The 26,360-nt window shown below is 34.9% G+C and overlaps 1 protein-coding gene across 6 annotated transcripts in view; it reads right to left on the reverse strand.

Annotated features, from left to right (window-relative positions):
- The window catches only part of VPS13A (vacuolar protein sorting 13 homolog A), a 235,292-nt gene that overhangs the window by 109,213 nt on the left and 99,719 nt on the right, over nucleotides 1-26,360 (reverse strand). For all 6 annotated transcript variants that reach the window (XR_005354104.1, XM_038527037.1, XM_038527040.1 and 3 more), the window contains 7 exons: nucleotides 17,824-17,903; nucleotides 16,133-16,192; nucleotides 15,768-15,921; nucleotides 14,926-15,042; nucleotides 14,739-14,842; nucleotides 9,165-9,332; nucleotides 7,482-7,786 (listed from right to left, as the gene is read on the reverse strand). Coding sequence is in view for 5 of the 6 variants with exons in the window: in XM_038527037.1 (XP_038382965.1) it covers nucleotides 7,482-7,786; nucleotides 9,165-9,332; nucleotides 14,739-14,842; nucleotides 14,926-15,042; nucleotides 15,768-15,921; nucleotides 16,133-16,192; nucleotides 17,824-17,903 (988 nt within the window). In the remaining variant the exon portion in view is untranslated. The remainder of the gene's footprint in view (nucleotides 1-7,481; nucleotides 7,787-9,164; nucleotides 9,333-14,738; nucleotides 14,843-14,925; nucleotides 15,043-15,767; nucleotides 15,922-16,132; nucleotides 16,193-17,823; nucleotides 17,904-26,360) is intronic.

Below are 26,360 nucleotides of genomic sequence, written 5' to 3' on the forward strand. Positions count from 1 at the left end.
TCCAATGAGTATCTTTATGATCATTACTTTAAATCCTCTGTCAGGCATATTATCTCCATTTTGTTTAGCTCTCTTTCTATAACTTTGTCCCCTTCTTTCACTTGGGACACTTTCTCCATCTTCTCATTGTCTAACTCTTTATCTATTTCCATGTGTTAATAAAATCAGCTATACATCCTGCTCTTAAAAGTAGTGGCCTTATGAAGAAGTCCTGTAGTATGCTGCAGTGCAATGTCTCCTGTACACCAGAAAGCAGTGCTTCAGGAGCACCTTCTATGTGGTATGTACACCATACTATGTCTGAGCTGAATTTGCCTTTAGTCCAATTTCCTGAGATGGCTCTCTTTGCCTGTTTGGGGAGAGTTTGGTTCCTGTGTTATTAGTGGTCCAGTCTGGGCTGCCCTACGTCAGACCAAGTGTTTGCCAAGGCAGCGGTAGCAACGAACTACAGGGGCCTCCCCCTGTGTTGTCCCCATGCAGCTTTTTTAATGGGTAGGGCTGCAATCCGACCAGATGTCTGCCCCTGGCCTACAGCTGAGGCCCTAGGTGAACTGGTGTGTGTGGATTATTTCCCCTCACCCTGTTGTAGGAGTCATTTTGGAATGGTTTTGGCCCCTTATCAAGCTGCTTGCACACTGCCAGGTCTGTGCCACCTATTTGGATGTATTCCTACGAAGGGTATGTTGGAGGGAGCAGGTCGTCTGGAGAATGCAGGGGCAGAGTATATGGTGCATGCAAGATAAGGTCTTCGCTGGTCTGCTACAGGAGGGGAACCTCCACTCAACCAGGAAAACTGCATAGCCATGATGGCTGGAGTGGGTCCGCAGAGTATGCAGTAACAGGGCGCATAATTAGCAAGCTGGTGGAAAGTGTCTGAGCTGTGCTGGTTCCCACTGGTGTCCGTGTATATAGGCTGTGGCACAGAGAAGGGTAATGGCGACGGTCAGCCTCTTTGTTCTTGCAGAAGACTCACAAAGACCCACTATTCCTTCTGCACATGTTCTGATATTAGTAAATAAATCTTCTTCCTGTATACCCTAGACATTTTACAAACTGTTGCTTCTGTGCTTTATCTCAAGGGGGCTGTTTGTTGTGCTATCTCTTTGATGGTGGGTACTCAGTTTCCCATTGTGCTCCAACTTTCCTCCCAGAGGTGAGCCCGCTGACTTTTAAAGTTCCAGATATTGGGATCCCTGGGTGGCGCAGCGGTTTGGCGCCTGCCTTTGGCCCAGGGCGCGATCCTGGAGACCCGGGATCGAATCCCACGTCGGGCTCCCGGTGCATGGAGCCTGCTTCTCCCTCTGCCTGTGTCTCTGCCTCTCTCTCTCTCTCTCTGTGACTATCATAAATAAATAAATAAAATTAAAAAAAAAATAAAGTTCCAGATATTAAGCCACACTGATTTTAAGAACTTGCTAAGTTATGCCGCTGTGATTTTCAAAGCCAAATGTTATTAAGATTCATTTTCTTAGTGAGGTCCCCCATGCCTGGGATGGGATCTGTATCTCTCTCTTCTCCATGCTCATAGGTGTCCCTCCCACCTATGGACGGACAGTCCTGAGGGTCAGTTTGGCTCCCTACTGTGTCTCTGCCTTCCTATTCTCTTCGATGTGGTCTCTTCTCTACATTTAGCTGTGGACAGTCTCCTCTGCCAGTGTTCAGGTCATTTTCTGGGTTATTTATACTGACTGTGGGTGTTATCTAGATTTATCCATTAGAGGAGGTGAGCCTGGGATCTTCCTATTCTGCCATTTTCTCTAGAAATTCCTCATGTACAATTTTAATAACTGCAATATTAAATGACTATATCATAAGTCATTTTGTCAACCTTCTGTTAAAAAGTTATGTTGTTTTTAATTCTTCATTATAATAAAAACTTGGATTTTATCTTTCTATGTATCTTTGAGTAAATTTCTTCCTCTGGACAAACTGCAAGAAACATGAATTGCTGTGTCAAAAGACTGCTTCCTTAAAAAACTTCTCCTTACCAGTACTACCCAGTATCTCAGGTAGATACCTTTCCTATGCAATCTCACATTCTATTTAACATACTGTAGTTTATTGTCAAGTTTCCATTAGAATAAAAGGTTCATGAAAGAAGGGACTATGTTTATTTTATTCTAGCTTTATTGCCAGTCTTTCATTTAGATAACTGCAATATGTTGTGTGCCGTACAATTATTTGCTAAAATAAAAAGGCAGAGTGTCACTTAGCCTGACATCTCAGTTGGGAACATAGGCTTTGGTAGATCAACATTTCTCATGATTATATACATCTTATAGAAGTAACTGTAAAAATGTCATGAGTATTGATTTGGGGGTTACAAACAGGTTTTAGTGAGTGGGCAAATTCACGAAGATAGAATCTGTGTATAATGAAGACTGACTATAGATATGAATAATGAAGATACATATACACACATGTGGTCAATCACTGGCTTTCTATCCTGTCTCACTGTTTTTATCATTTTACTTCATAATACATTTTAGAAGTATTTAATACAATTCAATCTATTTTAATAGTACCTCAAATGTTATGTCTTCATTCCCTATCTCAATTTCTTCTTTTAAAAAAATCTTCGCAACATCTTGGCCATTATTTATATTTCCAAAACACACTTCATAATAATTTTGAAAGACTTTAACAAGAACTATTTACTTTTTACTGAGAATATATTAAATGTATAAATTAATGTATATAAACTGAGATCTTTATAACATTAGGCCTAGGAAAATATTCTCTTCCCATTTAATCAAGATTTCTTTCTGGCCATTGGTTAAGTTTTACATCTTTCCTTACAAAAGTATTGTAAATGTCTTTTTAAAATTTTACATTGCAATTAACAGCTTTGCAACAAAACGATTTCAACACAAGTGGTCACAAATATGAATGCTTATTTATCTTTGTGTGTTTTTCTATGAAGCTGTAACCAAACTGAATTTCTAAATATCAATAATTTTAAAATAATTTCAGAGAAAATTGTTTACGCTCTTTAACTGAGTAATTCTATTTCTAGAACATGTCTGCAGGAAATGAGTTATCCTAAACATATGAGTAGAATATCAGATAAGCACTGATGAACTATATCATCAGTCATCATTATAGCATTATTTATAACAGCAAAAAAAAAAAAAAAACCAGAATCAAATTGACTTTCTAACAATAGGTAACTGAATTTTTAAAAACCTGCAGGATAAAATGATTTAGAAAAAATTTTGCGAGCAGCCTGGGTGGCTCAGCAATTTAGCACCTCCTTCAGCCCAGGGCCTGATCCTGAAGACCTGGATCAAGTCCCAAGTCAGGCTCCCTGCATGGAGCCTGCTTCTCCCTCTGCCTGTGTCTGTGCCTCTCTCTCTCTCATGAAAATAAATAAAATCTTAAAAAAGAAAAAAAAGAAAAGAAAAAAAAATTTGCACTCAACATGGAAAAATATTTATAGCACATTGTTAAAGGAAAAAAATAAATTTATAATCCAAAATATACAATGTAATTCTTACTTTACTCAAGTATATATATACAGAAATAATGAACTAGAAAAAACACACCAAATTATTAATAGTACTTACCTTTGGCCATATTGTCAGCAATCTTTTCTGTTTATCTTAATATCATTTTATGTATTTCTTCAATAAAAAGTTAACTCATTTTTGGACATGAAAATAATATTTTTAATGCTCTAGAGATATTTAATAAACTCTTTTCAAAACAATCTATTTGTAATAACGATTCACACCTAATTTATACCTACTATTTCTTGAAATAAGGCAAAATGTGATATTTTTTTCAAGTAAATTTAGACTTTTATACAGTTTAAAAGTTAATGAGCCATTTAAAGTTTAAATTGCTACTCTATAGCCTATTATTAAAACAGAAGTCTCTCACCTCAGTATTTTCCTATGATTTCTGACTTCTCTGGACTTAGCTGAACAAATCATTCTACATTTCCCAATGTCTTTACTGAATCTATCACCTTAACTGAAACCTAGCTCTCCATGGAGCTCTATTAAATAGAGGCCAATTTTTCTCCAACACCCTATTAATCTCAGGGTTAAGAGATATAGAAGTCCTTTCCCTTAATTTGCAATGATACAAATGATAGGAGTCACCTCTGACTCCTATCCCTTTAAGCATATCAACCAGTTTTATCATCTTCTACTCTTGCTTTAATCAATCAACAACTAGTCAATGCTTACTTTTGAAGACTTTGGAGAAGTCTTTGAAGATTTTTGATAAATCTCCAATTTATAAACCTCTCTCTACATTCTTTTACTCTACAGTACCCTGGCTTCCTTTGATTTCTTCCATCTCCATTATCCATTAACATGACTCAATATTTAACAATCCTATCCCACCACCTTCAGTCACATCTGCTTGTTAAAAATTCAGTCTTGCCTGAATCCAACAACAAATATCAAGTACTACATGAAAAAAAATCACATACTATTAATTCGTGGTTAACAATATCAACAGAGCCCTCAACATTGTCTCAACATACCCTCCTGGATTGCATCTCTCTGCTTATCCTTCTTAATCTCTTCTGAGAAATATATGTTCCTTATGTATTGGCATTTGTCAGCATTCTGTCCCTATGTCCCACTGTATGACATGGCTTTAATAACTACCTAAATATTACGAAGGACTCCCAAATCTAGAAGTCCCACAAACACTCTAACATCTATACACATACGTCCAAGTGTCCTTCAATCACTTTCTCTAATTCTCCATATCAAAGTCAGACAACTTCCAAGTTACTTTACCTACTAGAGAACTCAGTGTCTCTACTCAGCTTTTTCTCTTTATTGCTCTATCTTATCTCAGTGAAGTGCATTATCACCAAACTGAATTTTACAAGCCTGCAACTTGAGTCAAAAAATTTAACTTCTCTGCTTGAACCCTGACATCCATTCAACAAGCTCTTACTATAAATTCTATTTCAAATTTCTCTTAACTAGTAGATCTTCTATTACCTCACTTCTCTACCCTAGCCAGCATTACATATAAATCTTATGTGAATCTCACTTGTAGTTAGTAAATCATTCTTTCAACCTCCAGTGTTGTCTCCTTTTGATCTGGGTTTTCTATAACCCTTCCAAAACCTAACTATGAATCTATTTTTGTGCATCATATCAGTAAATTCATTAAATAACACCTACCTCGACAATGAGGTGGATACTATTTATTCATCCCCTGTAAAGACTGTTCATTATTATACTTCTTGTTCCCTAGCACAGTACCTGGGATATACTAGGTGCTTAGTAAGTACTTAAATATTCAATTGATGAATTTCTCCTTCCATCCAAGATGAGATAACATGAACCAAGTTTACCATCCTAACTGAAACTCCTCTTCATCAGAAAACCCCACTTAAAATATATTAAAAAGTGTTTTTCAAGACATACAATATCATGCAACAAATAGTCATTCCTGAGAAGTGGTTAAAACAACAGCAGCAGCAACCAACCAACCAACAAGGTGAGTTCTGTAATTGCCCCAACTTTCTAATTCTTGAGATAATTTACAGGCCATGGCAAAGGGAGATAAAGCCAGAAAAGACCACCAAAGTCTTCAAGTTGAGAAGACAGAGTTCACAGTCCAAAAAGAGCAAGGCAGTTATAGTTTATAGTAAAGTGCCAGAGAGAAGAGAGCTATAGAGAGGAACTCTGAAATTTTAACACTAAATGCCTACATTAGATAAGAAATGTTCAAAGTGATAATCTTAGCTACCACCTAACGATAACTTACAAAAAGAGCAAAATTAAACCCAAAGTCAGCAGAAAGAAATATCAAAGCAGAAATCAATGAAACAGAAAAGAGAAAAACAAGAGAGAAAATCAAAAGCTAGTTCAAGTAAAAATACACAAATTATAAATATCAAGAATAAAGGGGATGATACCACTATAGATATTAATGAATAAAAGGAGTATTATGGACAACTTTATGCCATAAAATTTTATAACTGAGATAAAATGAACAAATTTCTTGAGAAAAAGATCACTTGAGGAAAAAAAAATAATTTGAATAGTCCTGAGTTTATTAAAGAAATGGATATTGCAGTTTAAAAACTCCCATAAGCCAAGTCCAGGCCCAAATGGCTCTGTGGTAAACTCTATACAATATTTAAGGAATACCACATTGTACACATATTGTCACACATGTATACATGTCAAAACTTACCAATTGTATACTTTAAAGATATGTAATTCATTACATGTCGATTATACCTCAATAAAGCTGCCTTAAAAATATTCAACTAATAGAAAAAAGGCCCAGCAGCACCTGGCTGGCTTAGTTGGTAGAGCATGTGATTGTTGATCTAAGGGTCAGAAGTTTGAGCCCCATGGTGGGCATAGAGTTTACTTAAAATTTGAAATTAAGGGATCCCTGGGTGGCGCAGCGGTTTGGCGCCTGCCTTTGGCCCAGGGCGCGATTCTGGAGACCCGGGATCGAATCCCACGTCGGGCTCCCGGTGCATGGAGCCTGCTTCTCCCTCTGCCTGTGTCTCTGCCTCTCTCTCTCTCTCTCTGTGTGTGACTATCATAAATAATAAGTAAAATTAAAAAAAAAAAAAAAAAAAAAATTTGAAATTAAAATTCTTAAAAAGAGAGAAGTAGAGGTAGCAAAATAAAGGGAATGAGAAAAATAAAATGAGATCAAAGAAAAATGATAGGAAGAAAAGGGCAAGTGAGTGGTATAAACAGAGATGGATCCAAGTTGAAAAAGAAATACAGTGCTAAATCTAGAATAGGTGACTAGAAATAGCATGGAAACACAGTAAGAAGTTCTGGAACACTCACTTATTCTCTTATTCTTCTAATTTATATTAGGAGATTCACTTATTCTCCTAATTTGTAATCCTAAACCCAATGATTACGTATGACTGTATTCTTTGTTTTTTTTTTTTTGTTTTAAATTAGAGCATCAGATCCATAGTACAAAGCTCATAGAGTAGTTTGAGTAAAGCTGTATTACAAAGTGAATAAATGTATATTAGAAATTCCCTCACTTCTTTCATAACCTTCTGATTTACAAAGAACTACAAATAAGCACAAATACACATCCTCAAATAATAAATTGTACAGTGTTCCTAATTACCTAAGGAGTAATTTTCAAATACCATCTAGGTGTTCAAAAAACTAGACGAGTATAATAGATCTTGCCAAAAAGCTTGGTGAAGAGAAAAATCTCAAAATGAAGTATAGTCATATAAAATAAAATCTCCCTATAGACAGAAGACTCAGGATGCCAAAACCTTTAATGAAGAAAGTTTGAAAAAGATTGCATTTGGGGCACCTGGGTGGTTCAGTCGGGTCAGTGCCTGCCTCTGGCTCAGGTGGTGATTCCATGGGCTCCTGGTCACCTGAGAGCCTGTTTCTCCCTCATGCCTCTGCCTGTCTCTCATGAATAAATAAATAAAATCTTAAAAAAAAAAAAAAAAAGGAAAAAGATTGCATTCTCCACAACTGTAATTAAGAAAAGCTTACCTGTATAGTCGCATTTCACTCAGCCTTATTGTTATCAAATCAATAACTGGTGGGGGGTTGCTCTGGCTCTCTGTTATTACATGGAATGTGTTTGTCATTGTAATTAGTCCAAAATCAGCAACAAAAACATTTTCAGAAACTGGAGACTGTGGGATGACTACCACTGGGGCTTTGATGTTAACATCCAATGCCATTCTAGAACTCCTCTGTGCCAATTCTTTTACACCAGTAGCAGCCATTCCTGCTGCTTGAACAGTAGCCTCAGCCAAAGCCTGTTTAGCCGCTTGAAAATTATCTATAAAAGCCTAAAAGATAACAAAATTATATTCTTAAGGTTACCATTAAGAAATGATTGTTAAATGTATCTTGATGTTTTTTATTTCATCTCCATGAGAACAAATTTTTCTTGGTACAACCATTCTTTATTGAAAGTCTGGTTGTCTGTATTCAATCTCAGTTTTCTGCAACAAAAGTTAAGAAACACTAAGATATAGAAAAAACAAAAATCTTGTCCCTGGAAGAGAGCAACATGTGGATATTGCAAAGTTTTATTGAAAACTATTTCCCTTTATTATCTCACTTTCCCTAATGGCTAAGCAAGCACACTGTATTTCCCTATGCAGCCTCAATGGACAGACAGCTTATTTATGCTTGTAAGATAAAAAAAAATAATGGAAAAAATAAAATATGTTTGTTCAGAACTCTTAAATTTTTTAATTCTGAACTCTAGAAAATACTTCAGTAACATAAATTATATCTAGAATTAGACTTGATTTTAAAATTACACATCTAGAATTAGACTTAATTTTAAAACTTACATGTTCCAAAGCAATTTATTTTCAGTAACTTTTGAGTAAAAGACTATCACAGCAGGATTCAGGAACATAATGATTTTGAATTATAAAAATAAATCAGAAAAAAATAAAAATTAGACCAAGGATGCTTGTTCATCTCTTCTACTTCTGTCCAAAAAATTCTTATGTCTATTAACAAATGCATTGTAACCTCAATTTAAAAGATCACAAAAATAATTTATTTAGAATCAAATGATTATCCAGTTTATACATCAGAATTTAGAGACATTTTTAAAAAGTGAACGCTAAAGTCACAGAGATAGGTATGACACTCACAGAAAAAAAAAGTATCAGCTGACAGCAAGGGAAAAACACAGGGGGAAAATACTATGAAGAGGAGAAAAAGAACTCAAACACCTTATGGCAGTATCATACAAGGCTAATTCTTAACCCTTTAAAGCCCCAGATAATCACAGTTACAATATGCAGCAGAAAATAAAATTTCCATAATGATTACATGAGATCAAAACAAATTTCAATTATATATTTAGTATTTTTAATTAGAAGTCAGGTAAAACAAAGACAAACCAATTATATATAAAATAAAGAATTTAATATATATAACAAATCCTATACATGGTATATAATGTACATATATTTAATATATTAAAATATATTTTTGAATTAACTTGAGTATTCTCCTATACAAAAATGATGTTATATGTTATATAAATAACACTATGCATTTCAGTCATGATAAAAGATAACCAGAAAAGTTTGAAAAATCAGGGAGGGAAAAAGCCAGGAATTATTATTCTTTATCTATGTGTGACACACAGCAATTTCCAACTAGTAGAAAAAAAATAAAAAATTTGATTAACATACTTACCAATATAGAGTATAGAAATTTTGTGACAAAAACTACTTCAATGCAACCAACAGTTAAGTTAACTTGAACATCAACCACATTCATATCTGTGTATGCAGAACCAGCAGTTGCATCCACAAAAGAAATCATTTTGAAGCTAAACACTTCTTTTCCAGTGATGTAAACAGCCTTAATGAGAGAAAATTTAACTATCAAAACCCATTTTTGAAATGTGCTTTTAGTACAAAAATACAGCTCAGAATAATAAAACATACACACATATTTGGAAAATCTTCCAAGTATTCAAGTGAAGTACAAATAAAGCAGTAATTCTAACATCACTGTTTCTTTTTTTTTTCTTTTTTTTTCTTTTTTTTTTTTAACATGGGAGCTGGAACTCACAAACCTTTAAAAATAAGACCTAAGCTGAGATCAAGAGTTAGACGCTCAAACCACTGAGCCACACAGGTGCCACCAAGCACATGTATCAGAACCTCTACTGCAAAGTTTTTCAAATTGGTGATAAAGTTTCCTTTGTGGGTCATGAAATCAATTTAGTAGGTCTGATGCAACGGTTTATTTTAAATGAGGAAAACGGGGATCCCTGGGTGGCGCAGCGGTTTGGCGCCTGCCTTTGGCCCAGGGCGCGATCCTGGAGACCCGGGATCGAATCCCACATCGGGCTCCCGGTGCATGGAGCCTGCTTCTCCCACTGCCTATGTCTCTGCCTCTCTCTCTCTTTCTCTCTCTCTCTCTGTGACTATCATAAATAAATAAAAATTTAAAATAAAAATAAATAAATAAATAAATGAGGAAAACGGAAGAAAAAATGATCATAAATTTTCATTTAGTGTGTATACTTGTGTAATGACAGTCACCATATAAACACATTCTTTGGTCACTGTAAAAGGTTCAAATAACAATGTACCTCTGCAACTTAATGAAATTTACTTTTCTTTATTTGAGATATGTGAATAGGTTTTCCAGACTCTTCAACAAGTCTCCTCCTATCACTATACTTATCTTCCTTATTGTTTGTGAAGGTCATCTCAACTGCTGAACAAGACCTACCTAATGCAGTTTAAAATCTCAAGTTCTGCAATACTAGTGAAAAATGGTAGAGACAATAGTACATGTGAAATGTCAAAAATATTTTGGAAGACAGACATATCATCAACTTAGTTGACAGGTTTCCTGACCCTCCTAAATACTAGAAGGCAGAAAGCTGAAGAGCCATCAGCAAGCAAATGAATTCCAACATGGAACAAAGAAAACCTAAGGAACCAAAGATATATATAAGGAGCTCTGAAGGCTGAGGTGCAAGGTGAGGTTGAAAAAAAAGTCTACAGTTCTGCTTCTGCCTTGGATGTAGAACGCTAGGCAGAAACCCATTTCAAACCTTAACAACAATAAAGAACCACAGATAACTATAAAATCATAACTTTTCTTAAAAACCATTAGAAATTTGAGGATATAAGCCAGCCAAGCAGCCTAAAATCTAAGGATAAAAAAGTACCTTCAAGAGAGACAAAACACAAACACCAGCTTACCTGTGTTAAGGGAAAAGAGAGCCACCAGGCACCATATTAGCTAGGTAAGAAGAATTCAGCTAAATGGCAATGGAAGACTATGGACTAATGTGATATACAGAATCTCTGGCAGCCACAGACTCAAGAGGCGTTTGCCCCCAGTTGCAAGGACTTTACTGGGAGCTTTCTGCTGAGAGCTTTTAAGACTGGGATAGAGTAAAAGATAAGTCTTTTCTTGGTTAGGACCCTAGAAGAGGGAGAAGTCTTCACTGACAAAAGCACCATAGGACCTCCAAGATTATTCTCTTCTCAGAACAGAACCTTAAGAAACTAGGAGAAGGGGTGTCTGGGTGGCTCAGTTGGTTGAGTGTCTGCCTCTTTGATTTCGGCTCAGTTCATGATCTTGGGTTCCTGGGATCCAGCTGCACTCTGGGCTCTGCACTCAGTGAGGAGTCTGCTTGAGGATTCTCTCCTCCTCTCCTGCCCCTCCCCTGGCTTGCACACTCCCTAAATAAATAAATCTTAAAAAAAAAAAAATAGAAAGGCAATATTTTGTTGTCCTCTGGAACCAAGTGAAGATGCTATACCTCAAGGGCTAGGAAAAAGAAAACTCCTTCCACACCTGGGGGCTGAAACCCTCTGGGGACCCTACCATTCTAGGTCACCTTCTCCTAGGAGAGGGAAGAATATTCTCTCTCACAAAGGAACTACCAAAGAAATGAGTCAGATGCCATAGGGAAAAGGGTCAGATTCATCAAGATTGTCTTGTTTTATTTTATTTTTTTAAGATTTCTTTATTTTAGATAGAAAGTGTGTGCACAAGCCAAGGAAGGGGCAGAGGGGGAGAGAGGGAGAGAGAAGAGGACTCCCTGCTGACTGCAGAGCCTGATGCAAGGTTCCATCTCGGGACCCTGAGATCATGACCTGAGCTGGTATCAAGAGTCAGATGCCTAACTAAGCCATCCATGTACCCCAAGGATGCCCCATTTTAGATATCTAAAGGAACAGCCCTGGCTAGGACTGAAATAGGACCAGGACAACTGAGAAGCCTACTCAAAACACCTCTCCCCCAACAAAATACTCACCATTGAGCAGGCAAGCACTGAGGAAAAAGCAGCAGTAAACTCCATCATCAAAGAAACATTCAAGAGGATAGAAAGAGAAATTTCTGAGGTATGGAAATAAGAGGGAAGATCAAAAGCAGAGCATGGAGCAACATTTCAGGGACAAAGTTGCCTGTCCTAAGCAAAAAACATAGCGGAAGGAATCTGAAGTAATGGTATAAGGAAGGCCAACATATTAAATAAAACTCAAACCCAGCTCAGCTCTCCATTAAATTGTCTCAACCTCCACGCTAATAGCCGAGCAGGAAAAAAAAAAAAAACATTATCAGACAAATATTATTCATTTAACTATCTGTCTCATATATGATCTGTCTTATTAGTTCCAGAAATAGCTAGAAGGAAGATAAATATGTAAGATCTTTTTTTAAAAAAATTAATTGCTCTAAAGAGAACTGTCTAAATCAAAGTCAGTACATATGTATTATGGATTTTCAGCATACACAAAAATAAAACATAGTACAATAACACCATGGAAAACAAAATTAGGAACTGAGAATATAGTATGATAAGATATACTATACATGAAGTGGTAAAACAGTATTACAAGGTAGAGTGTGAGTAAAAATATGTATTATAAACCCAAGGGAAATCATAAAATCAATGATAAACAATTAATCCAAAACCACCTTGAAAAGAGGAGACAATGCAACAAACAAAACAAAACCACCAGAAAATAGAAAACGATTAGGGAGAGAGCAAATTTCAAATCAATCATATCAATAATTGGATTTTTGTAAATGGCACAGACACAGTCTAAAAGCCAGATATTGTCAGAATGGATAAAGAAGCAAGACTGAAATACATACTACCTCTAAAAGACCCACTTTAAATATAAAGACACAGATTAAAGGATAAAGGATATTAAAAAATATACCATGTAGACACTAACCAAAGAAATCTGGAGTGGCTGGCTATATTACTACTAAAGCAAACTTCAATATAAGGTCAATTACCAAGGACAAATAGAGATACTGACATTTATGGAACGTTCAACCCAACAACAAACAGATATACACGATATCTAGAACATTGGAACATTCACCAAAGTTGATCATGTTTTATGGCCCATAAAACAAACACCAACATGTTTAAAAGAACCAAGAAAGTTTCTTCTGACCACAGATTTAAACTGGAAATCAATAACAGAAAGATATCTGAAAAGCATCTCAAAATATCTCGAGGTCAAACAACGTATTTTTAAATAAACCATGAGTAAAAAAGAAAGTTACAAGAGAAATTAGAAAATATTTTGGAATGAATAAAAACAAATATATCGAAATTTATGTATACAAGAACAGTGCTTAAAGAAAATCTATAGTCATGAATGCTTAATATTAGAAAATAAGAAAGATCTCAAATTAATAATCTAAGCTTCTACCTTAAGAAACTAGGAAAAAGAAGAAATTAAATCCCAAGCAAGCAGACAGAAGAAAATAAAAAAGAGCAGAAATAAATGAAATTTAAAACAAAGAACACTGAACTGAACCAGAAACTAGTTTTTTGAAGACATTAATTCATGAATCTCTAGTCAGACTGGTCAAAAAAAAAACAAAAAAAACAAAAAAAAACCCCTGATTTGCATATGCCAAAAAACAATCAGACTTAAAAGGCTACATACTGTAATACTCCATTTATTTAATAAGAATGGCAAGACTCCAGGGGAAAAAAACGGACTTCTCGGTGCTAGGATGGGGAAAAGGGTTAACTACAAAGGGCAGGAGTAACTCTGGGAGGTGAGAGTCCTCTCCATCATCCTTAAAGTTGCTGGAAGTTATACAGCTGTCAGTGTTCAACAAAACTTCTTACTTCTTAATGCTTTAGTACTTTGGTTTTTTTTTCTTAAATAAAAGCAACAGAAGCACATTAAACCATGGCTTCTGGAAAATTTCTTGTTCTTTAGTATTATGGACCATGCACATCTCATCTTTGGCACTCTTGTTATCTCACGATTGCAAGTCATAATAAGAAAATATAAAGAGTAAGGATTTTTATTTAACATAAAAATCAGGGCATCACTGTATCTCATTGGTATTATTGGCTGAGCTTATTCACTTATTTCCTTTCACACTCCAAACTCTGACTTCATAACTCAAGAAGTACCTCAGCCTTTCCTGATACTACTACTTGATGTTCTATTACTCTCTTAAATATACCGTCTTACCAAAAGGCTCCACTGTTCAAAAATTACCTGTCCAACTCTACAACACTATCTGGAATCTCACTGTCCTATAGACCTAGTACTAACACCTACACCTTCAACCACTAGCCATCCAGTTCAAAGGACTCTGTTAACATTGTGAAAAGCTATACCAGAGTAAGCACCCATGAAAATAATGTAAAAGATAATCTCATCTGTTCAGTCTGACTCTATATTCTCTGCTGTTGAAATCTAAAATGCATCACAGAGTTCACAGTAATCCAAGAGAAGAGAAAAAAAGAAAAAATTGAAAAAGGCATTTACTAACTGCCCCTTCACAACCCCCAACTATGTTTCAGGAGCATTATATAAACTTATTTATGAGATATTTGATCTTCATTTTACAAATAAAGAAACAGAATCTTAGATTAAGTCACTCAACTGCTAAGGAACAGAGCTAAGAAACAAACCCAATTACACCTAACTCCAAATCCAGCCACTTAATAAGCTACATTGCTAAATTCTGACAACAAATTTATACCTATGACCAATGTTTAAAGAAAATCATTTTTTTTAATTTTTTTTTGAAGTTTTTATTTATTTATGATAGTCACAGAGAGAGAGAGAGAGAGGCAGAGGGAGAAGCAGGCTCCATGCACCGGGAGCCCGATGTGGGATTCGATTCCGGGTCTCCAGGATCACACCCTGGGCCAAAGGCAGGCGCCAAATCGCTGCGCCACCCAGGGATCCCAAGAAAATCATATTTAATGAGGTACACTATTAAGTAAAAGGAACAAATTCATACCTTTTTGTATACAGCTGTTTTATCAGAATCCAAAACAATGATATTCCTTAGTTTTGCATTTATTTCAGTTGCTGCAGGCCTCATAATGATCTCAGAATCAAGCCCTAAGGGAATGTAAGGATTATTAACTTAAATGCCTTTTCTTTAATTTAATAATTCTGAATATATTTTTCTCAGATTTTATTACCTTCAATCTTAATTTCAGAAATGTTACGTTTCTGATCTTGAATAAAGATCTGTAAACAAGATAATTCTGCTAAAATTTGCAAGTTAATAATATCTTCATTCTTCGATAGTTTTAAAGCTGCAAAACATAAAGAAAGACTTTTAGTAGTCACCTCACTACTATGATAAAGTAACTGAAGTATAAGAAAAATTAATGATAATACTAGAGGAAAACCTGATCTGCAATTCCACTAAAAGCAAGGAAGATATACCCTACTAAATTAGGAATTCTTAAAAAAAAAAAAAAAAAAAAAAAAAATCAAATATAATGAAAACAAAGCCAAACAAATCAGACACAACAAAAAATGGTTCCTAGATGAGACTAATATTTGAAACTAAAAAATTATAGTTGTAAAATCACAAATCATTTGAGATACAATGATTATGATAATAGTTCTCACTGTCAAACCTGCATCTTCTCATTACTTAAAAAGTACTTGATTAAAGAATATACTCTAAAAATGATTCAAATTTTCTTAGTTCTATTTTTCTAATCTAAAATTATGATAATAAATGCATAAATTATAATCCAGATCAAATACTAAATATTAGACTAAAAATTATAGATTGTATAGACTGTATAATATTAGACTAAAAAATATGTTAAATAAAAGCCACATTTTCTTCACTGGTAATCATTATCTTTATTATTTTCTAAATTTACCTGGGATATAATCATCTTTCCAGATATTAATCTAGGCAAGAGAATTTTGAAGCCAATGTTATACATGAATAATCAAGCAAAGGCTAACTTATTATTAATCTGACAGGGTACAAAACTTTGAAGCTGAATTTTAAACATACGCATTTTTTTAATGACCTCTCCTTTGTCTTCAGTCTCTGCAACAGACACTGGGGCTGATTTTTCTTCCAACTGTGGAAGTATATTATTAAAATAATTTATTGTATTCAGAAGTGCTTCGGTATGTAAATGAATATCCAAAGAGGAAAAATTCACCTAAAGAACAAAGCTCATTTTAGTAATAGGTCAATAAATATTTGTTTGCTGCTCAGTATCAGGCACTATGATTTGTGGTATAAAGGATAGAGTTTATAATATTCCATTTTCATCCTCAAGAATCACACAGTTCTAGTTATAAAATAGTCTTCGTAATATATTTACTTAGAAATACAGTATCTAATTAAAAATAAATATTACTCGCTCATACCTTAATCAGTTGTACAGCATTGTTATAAGTACTTTTCAAGTTAGGCAGATTCTTTTCAGCCTATCCAAAGAGAAAAAGCAAATCTGTTTGAATACATTAGGAAGACATATAGTCTATACAATTGCAACTCTGTAAGGTCCTTTCTAATTCTTCCTCCATGTGACAGAATTGTCTACCAAGTATCCAAATACTGTGCATTATGTTTAGATCTAGAATGCTTTTGTCATATAAAAGATAATGCTGGGGCAGCCAGGGTGGCTCAGGGGTTTAGCGCCACCTTCGGTCCAGGGTGTGATCCTGGAGATCCAGGATCGAGTTCCACGTCGGGCTTCCTGCATGGAGCCTGCTTCTCCCTCTGCCTGTGTCTCTGCCTCTCTGTCTCTCATGAATGAATAAATTTAAAAATATATTTAAAAAATTAAAAAAAGCTAATGCTATAAACAAAAACCCTAAAATATCTATATCAGTCATAGTAAAAATGGTCTTAAAAGCAATAAAATACTCTTTCAGCACTGTTATTATGATAAAGTATTTTTTTAAAGGTTTATTTGAGAGAGAGAACATACATGTGAGCATGCGGAGGGGCAAAGGGAGAGGGAGAAACTTTAGCAGACTCTTCATTGAGGTCAGAACCCCATGTGGGGTGAGATCATGATCTGAGCCGAAACCAAGAAGTCAGTCAGATGCTTATCTGACTGTACCATCTAGGTGCCCCAAATATTTTAAAGATTTTTATTATTAGATATTTGAGATAGAGCACACATATACACACATGAATGAAAGGGGAAGGAGCAGAGGGGCTTCCAAGCCGACTCTATGCTAAGCAGAAAGCCTGAAGTGGGACTTGATTCCACAACTCTAAGATCATGACCAGAATGGAAACCAAGAGTCAGAAGCTCAACAAACTGTGCCACCCAGGTACCTCTATGATAAAGTAATTATTAAATTAACGTGGCACTTACATAAAAACAGGTCAGTGAAAACGTGGAACAAATTTTAAGTAGACCCTAATACATATAAAAACTTGATGAAATGAGTATCATAAATCAATAGAAAAGGAATGGAGTCACGGAAACCAGGAAAATGAGGTTAACTTCAGATAACACTGGGAAATCAAATGAAAGCCTCATCTCATATAGTATATCACAATAAATTCCATCAAGATTAAAAAGTTTGGGTTTAGGGTGCCTTGGGTGGCTCAGTTGGTTAAGCCTCTAACTCTTTATTTTGGCTGAGATCATGATCTCAGAGTTGTGAGATCAATCCCAGCACCAGGCTCGATGCTCATCTGGAAATCTGCTTGAGATTCTCTCTCTCCCTGTCTTTCTGCCTCTCTCCCACATACCCCACACTTGTGCTCACTCTATCTCTGTCAAATAAATAAGTCTTTGAAAAAAGAAAAAAACTTTGGGTTTGTTGGTTTGTTTTTTTTTTTTGTGGGTTTGTTTGGTTTCGGTTATCTGATGGAGGAAAAAAACTCAATTTCATGTCATTTCCACTTAGAACAGAGGTCTATTATTTTTCTATATTAAGTGTATCAGTAAAGAATGACAAAAGAAGAAAACCTTAAAGTTTCAGGAATTCTAGAAACACGTTACAATGTAGATTAAGCTGAACTTAACTAACAAAACTTGATTACAACATTTCAGAAGTACACTTACCAAAGCAAACATACAAACAGAAGTGCTTACCTTCACATATTCCAATGTTAGCAGATCTTCCATCGTATTATCCAGTGTTGTAACCAAATAAATTGGTTTCTTGTTTTTATCTAAAAATGATTTTTAAAATTACTCTTCCATATTAAAAAATAATGGAAAATAAATAACAGAAACATTAATAAAACATAACTGGAAAAGAAGAATTTCCTGTATCAGCTTTGGGCCTTGGATTCTACCTTGGTTCTCCTTTCTCCTTTATTTTAAACTCTGAGGCTATAATTTCTCCCCACAATTCCCTTCCTGTCTCCTATGTCACAATGTGAAACAATTTTATTATTCTAAACTTAGATAGGAAGTAAGGCAAGAAAAAGTAGCAATCAATTATAGAAAAAATAGATTAAATTATTAGGAACAATGAAAGGACGTGCAGAGAATCGTGGCCCTGAGCCATAGAAATGCCTAGAAAGAAAATTGTCAGACTCCTTGAAAAGCTATTGTTTTTGAAAAGACAGATCAGGTATGTGATGAGAAACTAAGTTTTTCTGTGTATTAGTTTAGATTAGAATAAACCCAATTACTGTATAATTAGTTGTATTCTTGCTTCTGATCAAAACTTAAGAAAATATTAGGAACACTAGTGTAAAACAGCAGTTTGTAGAAGAGTTTTAAAACCAGCATCACTATATTACTTATGACTGTTCAAAATCAGCATCTCAATAGAAGGTTAGAAATCAATCATAATACTTTTGAGCGAAAAAAATGCAACCTATTCCACAGATCTTCCAGATTTAGAAGTTTATTAGCTCTTAAGCCAGCCTTCTACTGCAGATGCTATTTGTACTTCAACCTTAAAAAGGTCCTGATTTTTTCAAACATTTATCTCCAGATTTAGTGATCATTTATAAGAAACTACACTATTCACTTCTTCCTACTCCCATTAAAATACCAAAAGCAAAAATATTATAGAAATAGATGCAGTGGGGATCCCTGGGTGGCGCAGCGGTTTGGCGCCTGCCTTTGGCCCAGGGCGCGATCCTGGAGACCGGGGATCGAGTCCCACGTCGGGCTCCCGGTGCATGGAGCCTGCTTCTCCCTCTGCCTGTGTCTCTGCCTCTCTCTCTCTCTCTCTCTCTCTCTCTCTCTGTGACTATCATAAAAAATAAAAAAAAGTAAAAATAAAAAAAAAATAAAAATAAAAAAAAAAAGAAATAGATGCAGTGACAACTGTGTATCAGTACTCTGTGTGCTAGCTTTCGTATCCCGTGCTCTTGGGAAAACAAACAAAAAATAAACATTATAATTAAAAACTGCTATAATACTTCTGGATTGCTGGAGAACACTACCAAATTGGTTCACTTTTCTTTCCAATCACAAGAACAAACTATTTCTTGATGTAAAAAAAGCATAATAAATAATAATATGATAAAAGGGGGGTCAATTCTCCATGAATACAGAACAATCCTTAATCTGTATGCATCTTAACAATCTAGCATCAAAATACATGAGGCAAAACACTGATAATACTGAAAGGAGAAACAGATGAACCCACTATCATAGTTAAAGACTTCAACTCCCCCTATCAGAAATGGACAGATCCAGCAGATAGAAAATCAGTAAGGACATAGTTGAACTTGGTAATAATACCATTAGTCAACTGGATATGGGTATCTATAGACTAGTAGAATATATCTTCTTAAGCTCCCATGGACTATACACCAAGACAGACCACATTCTGGGCCATAAAACACAGCTTACTAAATTTTAAAAAATAAAAATAATACAATGTTTACACTCAGACCACAATGAAATCTTACAAATCAGTAAGAAATATAGTTGGAAAATTCCAGAATATTGGGAGAACAAATACTTATAATAATACATGGATAAAAGAAGAAATCTCAACAGCAATTAAAAAATATTAGAAAGTGGGACGCAAAAAAAAAAAAAAAAAAAAAAAAGAAAAGAAAGTGGGACGCCTGTGTGGCTCAGTGGTTGAGCCTCCCTTCGGCCCAGGGCGTGATCCTGAAGTTCTGGGATCAAGTCCCACACTGGGCTCCCTCCATGGAGTCTGCTTCTCTCTCTGCCTCTCTCTGTCTCTCATGAATAAATAAAATCTTTTAAAAAATTTTTAAAAATAAAAATATTAGAAGGTAAATGCGTATAAAAACACATCTTAACAAAGTTTGTGGGCTATGGCAAAAGCACTGTTTACAAGGATACAGAACACTGAAGCTATACATTAGAAAATAAAATATATAAATAATCTAAGCTTCCACCTTGTGAAACTAGAAACTGAAAAATAAATCCAAAGCAAAAGAAATATTAAAAAGTAGATTAAAATAAATGAAACTGAAAACAAGTCGTCAGAAAAATTAAGGAAGCCAAAAATGTTTCTTTGAAAAGATCAATAAAATTAGCAAGCCTCTAGCCAGGTTAACTAAGAAAAAAAGAAAGAGGATGCAGATTACTAGTATTAGAAATAAAACAAATAATGGTATCATGAACATTAAAGATAATTTAAAAAAATACCATGAACAACTCTGTCCACAAAGGTGATAACCTAATAAAATGTACCAACTCCTTGAAAGATACAATCTGCCAAACTTGCACAAGAATAGACAATCTGAATAGGTTCATATCTATTAAAGAAATCAAGTCAATAATAACCTCCAAAAAAAAAAAGCACCATGCTCAGATGAGTTCAATGGTGAATTCTAATAAACATTTAAGGGAAAATTATACCAATTCTCTACAATTCCTTTCAGAGGATACAAACAGAAGGAATGCTTGCTAACTGATTCTATGAAATCAGAATTACCCTAATACCAACCAACACAAAGGCAATACCGAGAATGAAAAAAAGGAAAACTACAGGCCAGTAACTCTCATTAACTCAGATAAAACAGATCACACACACACACAGATTAAAAAGTCCTCAAGACAGTATTAGCAAACTCAATCCAACCAAGTATAAAAAAAAATTATGTGCCATGACAAGTAAAATTATGTGCCATGATAAGTAAAACTTATCCCAAACTGCAAGGCTGGTTCAACATTTGAAAATCAATGGATGTCATCTATGACATCTATAGGCTACAGAAGAAAACTAAATGATCATATAAACAATGCTGAAAAAGCATATGACAATATCCAGCAACCATTCATGATAAAAACTCTCAGTAACTAGGAATAAAGAACTTCTTTACTTGATAAAGAATATCTTCTAAAAACCTACAGTTAACTATATGCTTAATTGTAAGAAACTCAAAGTTTTCACACTAAGAAACAAGTAAGAGGTCTTTCTGTGTTTACGCATTTTAAACATAATTGTGTCTGCAAATGCATTAAAACAAAAAATAAAGGTATTTCTTTTTATTTTTGTGAAGCAAGACATAAAATTCTCTTTGTGGGCAGCCCCGGTGGCGCAGCGGTTTAGCACTGCCTGCAGCCCAGGGCATGATCCTGGAGACCCAGGACTGAGTCCCACGTCGGGCTCCCTGCATGCAGCCTGCTTCTCCCTCTGCCTGTGTCTCTGCCTCTCTCTCTCTAGCTGTGTATCTATGAATTAATAAAATCTTTTAAAAAAATAAAAAAATAAAAAATAAATAAAATTGTCTTTGTTTACAGATAACATGACCATCTGTGCAAAAATCTGGAAGAATCAACAACAGTTGTTGTCACAGAACTAATATGCCATTAGATCAAGGTTGTAGGATACAAGGCTAATATACAAGTCAAATGCTTTCCTATATATCCAAACTGTTAATGAAGAATTTGAAATTCAAAACACAATACTATTTACATTAGCATTTACACAGTCTTTCAACAAATGACGGAACAAATGGACACCCACAGGAGAAAAAAAAAAGGATCTAGACAAAGAAATCATACCCTTCACAAAAAAATCAATTCAAAATGGATCACAGATCTAGATGTAAAATGCAAAACCATAAAACTTCAAAGATAACACAGTATTTAGATATCCTCATTTTGGCAATGACTTTTTAGATACAACACCAACATGATCCATGAAAAAAACTTACCAATTGAACTTAATTAAAATTAAAAATTCTGTTCCGCAAAGAATAATGCTAATAAAATGAAAAGACCAGCCACAGATAAGAAAATATTTGCAGGGCAGCCCTGGTGGCGCAGCGGTTTGGCGCAGCTTGCAGCCTGGGGTGTGATCCTGGAGACCCAGGATCGAGTCCCACATCGGGCTCCCTGCATGGAGCCTGCTTCTCCCTCTGTCTGTGTCTCTGCCTCTCTCTCTGTGTCTATGAATAAATAAATAAAATCTTTATAAAAAACATTTGCAAAAGACACATCTGATAAAGGAATATACAAAGAACTCTTATAATTAATCAAGAAAAAAACAAACACCATTAAAACTATAGATCAAAGACCTTAACAGACAACTCACCAAAGAAACTATGTAGAAGCCAGATCAGCATATGAAAAGATACTCTACACATGTCATCAACGAAAGGCATATTTAAAAAAAAAAACAATGAGATACCACTTCAGACCTTATCAGAATACTCAAATCCAAAGACACTAACACCAAATATTAGTGAGGCTATAAAACAACAGGAACTCTCATTCACTGCTGAGGAGAACGCTAAATGGTACAGCAACTTTGGAAGACACTTTGTTTCTTACAAAACTAAATGTACTCTTACTAAATAACCCAAGAGTGATGTTTCTTGGTATTTACCAACAGCAGTTAAAAACGTATGCCCACACAAAAACCTTCATACAGATGTTTACTGCACCTTTATTCAGAACTCTCAAAACTTGTGTGCAACCAAGATATCCTTTAGTAAGTGAATCAAAAAATAAACTGTGGTACATAATAGAACGTTATTCAGGACTAAAAAGTGAGCTATCAAGAAATGAGAAGATATAGAAATAAATACTACTAACTGAAAAAAGTCAGTCTGAAAGGCTAAATATGGTATGATCCTAGCTATGTGACATTCAGGCAAAAGAATAAAAAATGGATATAGTAAAAAAGCTCGGTGGTTTCCAGGAGGTGGGAGAGGACAGAGAAGGATGAAAAGGTGGAATATAGAGGATTTTAAGAGCAGAACTACTGTGTATGATAATATAATGCTCAATACATGTCACTATACGTGTCCAAAACCCTCAGAATGCACAGAATCAAGCTGAACCCTAAAATAAAGTATGGACATTGGGCATACTATGTCAGTGTAGTCTACAAACGGCAACAAATGTACTCCTCTGGTGGTGGATGTTGATAATGGGAGAGGTTATGCATGTGTAAGTACAGAGGAAAATCCCTATACCTAAACTGCTCAATTGCACTGTGAATCAAAAAGTACTTTAAAAATAGATTATTAAAATTTTTAAAATGTCATTTCTAATCATATACAATGCTCTTCTGCTCCAAACAAGCTTTATAAAATTAATCTACTCAATCAGTTCTCTTTTCTAAATTGAGTAAAAGTCACATATAACATTGTATTAGTTGCAGGTATAAAATATAGTGAGTGATTCAATATTTGTATAATTATGAAATGATCACCACAATAAGTCTAGTTAGTATCTGTCCTCATCCATAGTTATGATTTTGTTTTTCCTTCTGATGAGAACTTTCAAAATTTACTATCTTAGTAGCTTTCAAATATGCAATTTGGTATTGTTAATTATAGCCACAATGCTATACTTTCCATCCTCCTGATTTATTTTATAACTGGAAATTTTTATCTCTGGACCCTCTTCACCCATGTCAATGGCACCCACCCCCATCCCTTGCCTCTGGCATACACCAGTTTCCTATGTACCTATCAGGTTGGATTTTTTTTTTTTTTTTTAAGATTCTACATATTAGTGAGATCAGATGGTATTTGTCGTTCTCTCACTTATTTCACTTAGCATAATGCCCTTAAGGTCTATCCATGTAATCACAGATGGCAAGATTTCATTCTTTTTAATGGCTAAACAGAATTCCATTGTGTGTTTGTGTATATGTGTGAATAAGATTATCACCTCTTCTTTACACATTCACTCATTGACTGCACTTAGGCTGTTTCCATATCTTGGCTATTATATATAGTGCTGCTGTGAACATGGGGTACATTTATTCTTTGAATTAGTGTTTTCATTTTCTTTGGGAAAATACCTAGAAGTGGAATTGCTAGATCATATAATTCTATTTTTAATTCTGTGAGAAATCTACATATTGTCTTCCATTATGTCTGCACTAATTGACATTTGCAACAGTACACAGGATTTCCTCTTCTCCACATCCTCACCAACACCTGTTATTTCTTGTCTTTCTGATAACACCTATTCTGACAGGTGTGACATGATATCTCATTGTGGTTTTGAGCAGCATTTCCCCCAATAATTACCGATTTCAGGATCTTTTCATATACCTGTTAGCTATCTGTATATTTTCTTTGGGAAAAATGTCTATTCAGATCCTCTGCCCTTTTTTTAATTGAATTGGTTTTCTGCTATTGAGTTGCAGGGATTCTTTATATATTTTGGGTATTAAGCATTGATCAGGTGTATGATTTGCACGTATCTTCTCCCATTCAGAAGGTTGCCTTGCCAAGTTGTTGATGGCTCCCTTAGCTGTGCAGAAGTTTTGTGGTAAATGTATTCCTACTTGTTAATTTTTGTCTTTGCTTTTGGAGTCAGATCCAAAATACTCACAGAAGACTACTGTAAAGGCACTTACTGCCTATATTTTCTTCCAGTAGTTTTATGGTTTCAGGTTCTTCCATTCAAGCCTTAAATCCATCTTAATCTTTGTGTATGGTATAAAATAGTAGTCCAGTTTTACTCCTTTGCATATGGCCGTCCAGTTTTCCTAGCACCATTTATGAAACTATCCTTTACTCATTTTATATTCTTAACTTCTTTGCCGAAAGTAACTGACCATATATGAATGGGTTTATTTCTAGACTGTTTTTGGTTCCATTGATCGATGGGTCTGTTTTTATGTTATCATAGAGTTTTATATCAGTAGCATAGATAACTTTGTATATATTTTGATATCAGGGAACATGAATTCCTCCAATTTTGTCCTTTCTCAAGACTGCTTTGGGTATTTGGGGTGTTTTGTGGTGGCATACAAATTTAGAAATTCTTTTTTAAGATTTATTTATTCCTGAGAGACACAGAGAAAGAGGCAGAGACACAAGCAGAGAGAGAAGCACACTCCTCAGAGGCAGCGTGATGCAGGACTCCATCCCAAGACCCCAGAAGCATGACCTGAGCCAAAGGCAGACACTCAACCACTGAGCCAACCAGGCACCCCCATAATTGTTTTTCCTATTTTTGTGAAAAAATGCCATTGGAAGTTTGATACAGATTGCAGTGAATTTGCAGAATTGCTTTGGATAATAGGAACACTTTAATCATGTTAATTATTCCAAAACAGGGCAGCCCTGGTGGCGCAGCGGTTTAGTGCCGCCTGAAGCCTAGGGTGTGATCCTGGAGACCCAGGATCGAGTCCCACGTCGGGCTTCCTGCATGGAGCCTGCTTTTCCCTCTGTCTGTGTCTCTGCCTCTCTCCCTCTCTCTCTTCCTGTGTCTCTATGAATAAATAAACAAAATCTTTAAAAAAAAAGTATTCCAATCCATAAGCATGGACTATCTTTCCATTTATTTGTCTAATTTTTTTCATTACTGTCTTATAGTTTGCAGTATACAGATCTTTCACTTCCTTATTTGTTTTTATGTATTTTTTTTGATGGAACTGTAAATGGGATTGTTTCTTAACTTCTCCTCCTCATAGTGTATAGATACCCAAAAGAATTTTCTGTTTATCTATCCTACAACATTACTGAATTTACTGATTAATTCTATGAGCATTTTGGTGGATCCTTTTAAGGTTTTCTATATATAATACCATGTCATCTGCAAATAGTGACAGTTTTACTATTTGGGTCACAAAGAATTACTTCAGATATTCAGTTTTTTACTGAGTCAATTAAGAAATCAAAAGAGAAATTTTAAAAAATACCTTAGGACCAATGAGAACATAAATATAATAAAATTTATGAAATGCACCAAAAGGATTTCTAAGAGGGCAGAGCACAAACCAGTAGATGCCTAGCCCTAGAAACAAGAAAAATCTCAAACAATCTAACTTTACACCTCAGGCTACTAGAAAAAGAAAAAATGAAACCCCAATTAGAAGGAAATAAGGTATCAGAGCAGAAATAAAAGAAATAGAGACTAAAAGAGAATAACTGAAAAGATCAATAAAACTAAGAGCTGGTTCCTTTAGAAGATAAGCAAAATGCACAAACTTTTAGCTAGATTCACCAAAATAAAAAAGAGGGCTCAAATAAAATCAGACATGAAAAAGGAGACATTAAAGCTGATAACCACATAAATACGAAGGATCATAAGAGACTACAATGAAACACCATAACACTGACAATTGAACAACCTAAAAGAAACGGATAAACTCCTAACAACATACAACCTTCCTAGACTTAATAATCAAGAAATACAAAATACACATAGACTAATTACTTGTAAAGAAGTGAATCAGTAATCAAAAACCTCCAACAAAACAAAGTCCA

This window comes from Canis lupus, chromosome 1 (assembly GCF_011100685.1).
Source record: "Canis lupus familiaris isolate Mischka breed German Shepherd chromosome 1, alternate assembly UU_Cfam_GSD_1.0, whole genome shotgun sequence".
Taxonomy (NCBI): Eukaryota; Metazoa; Chordata; class Mammalia; order Carnivora; family Canidae; genus Canis; species Canis lupus.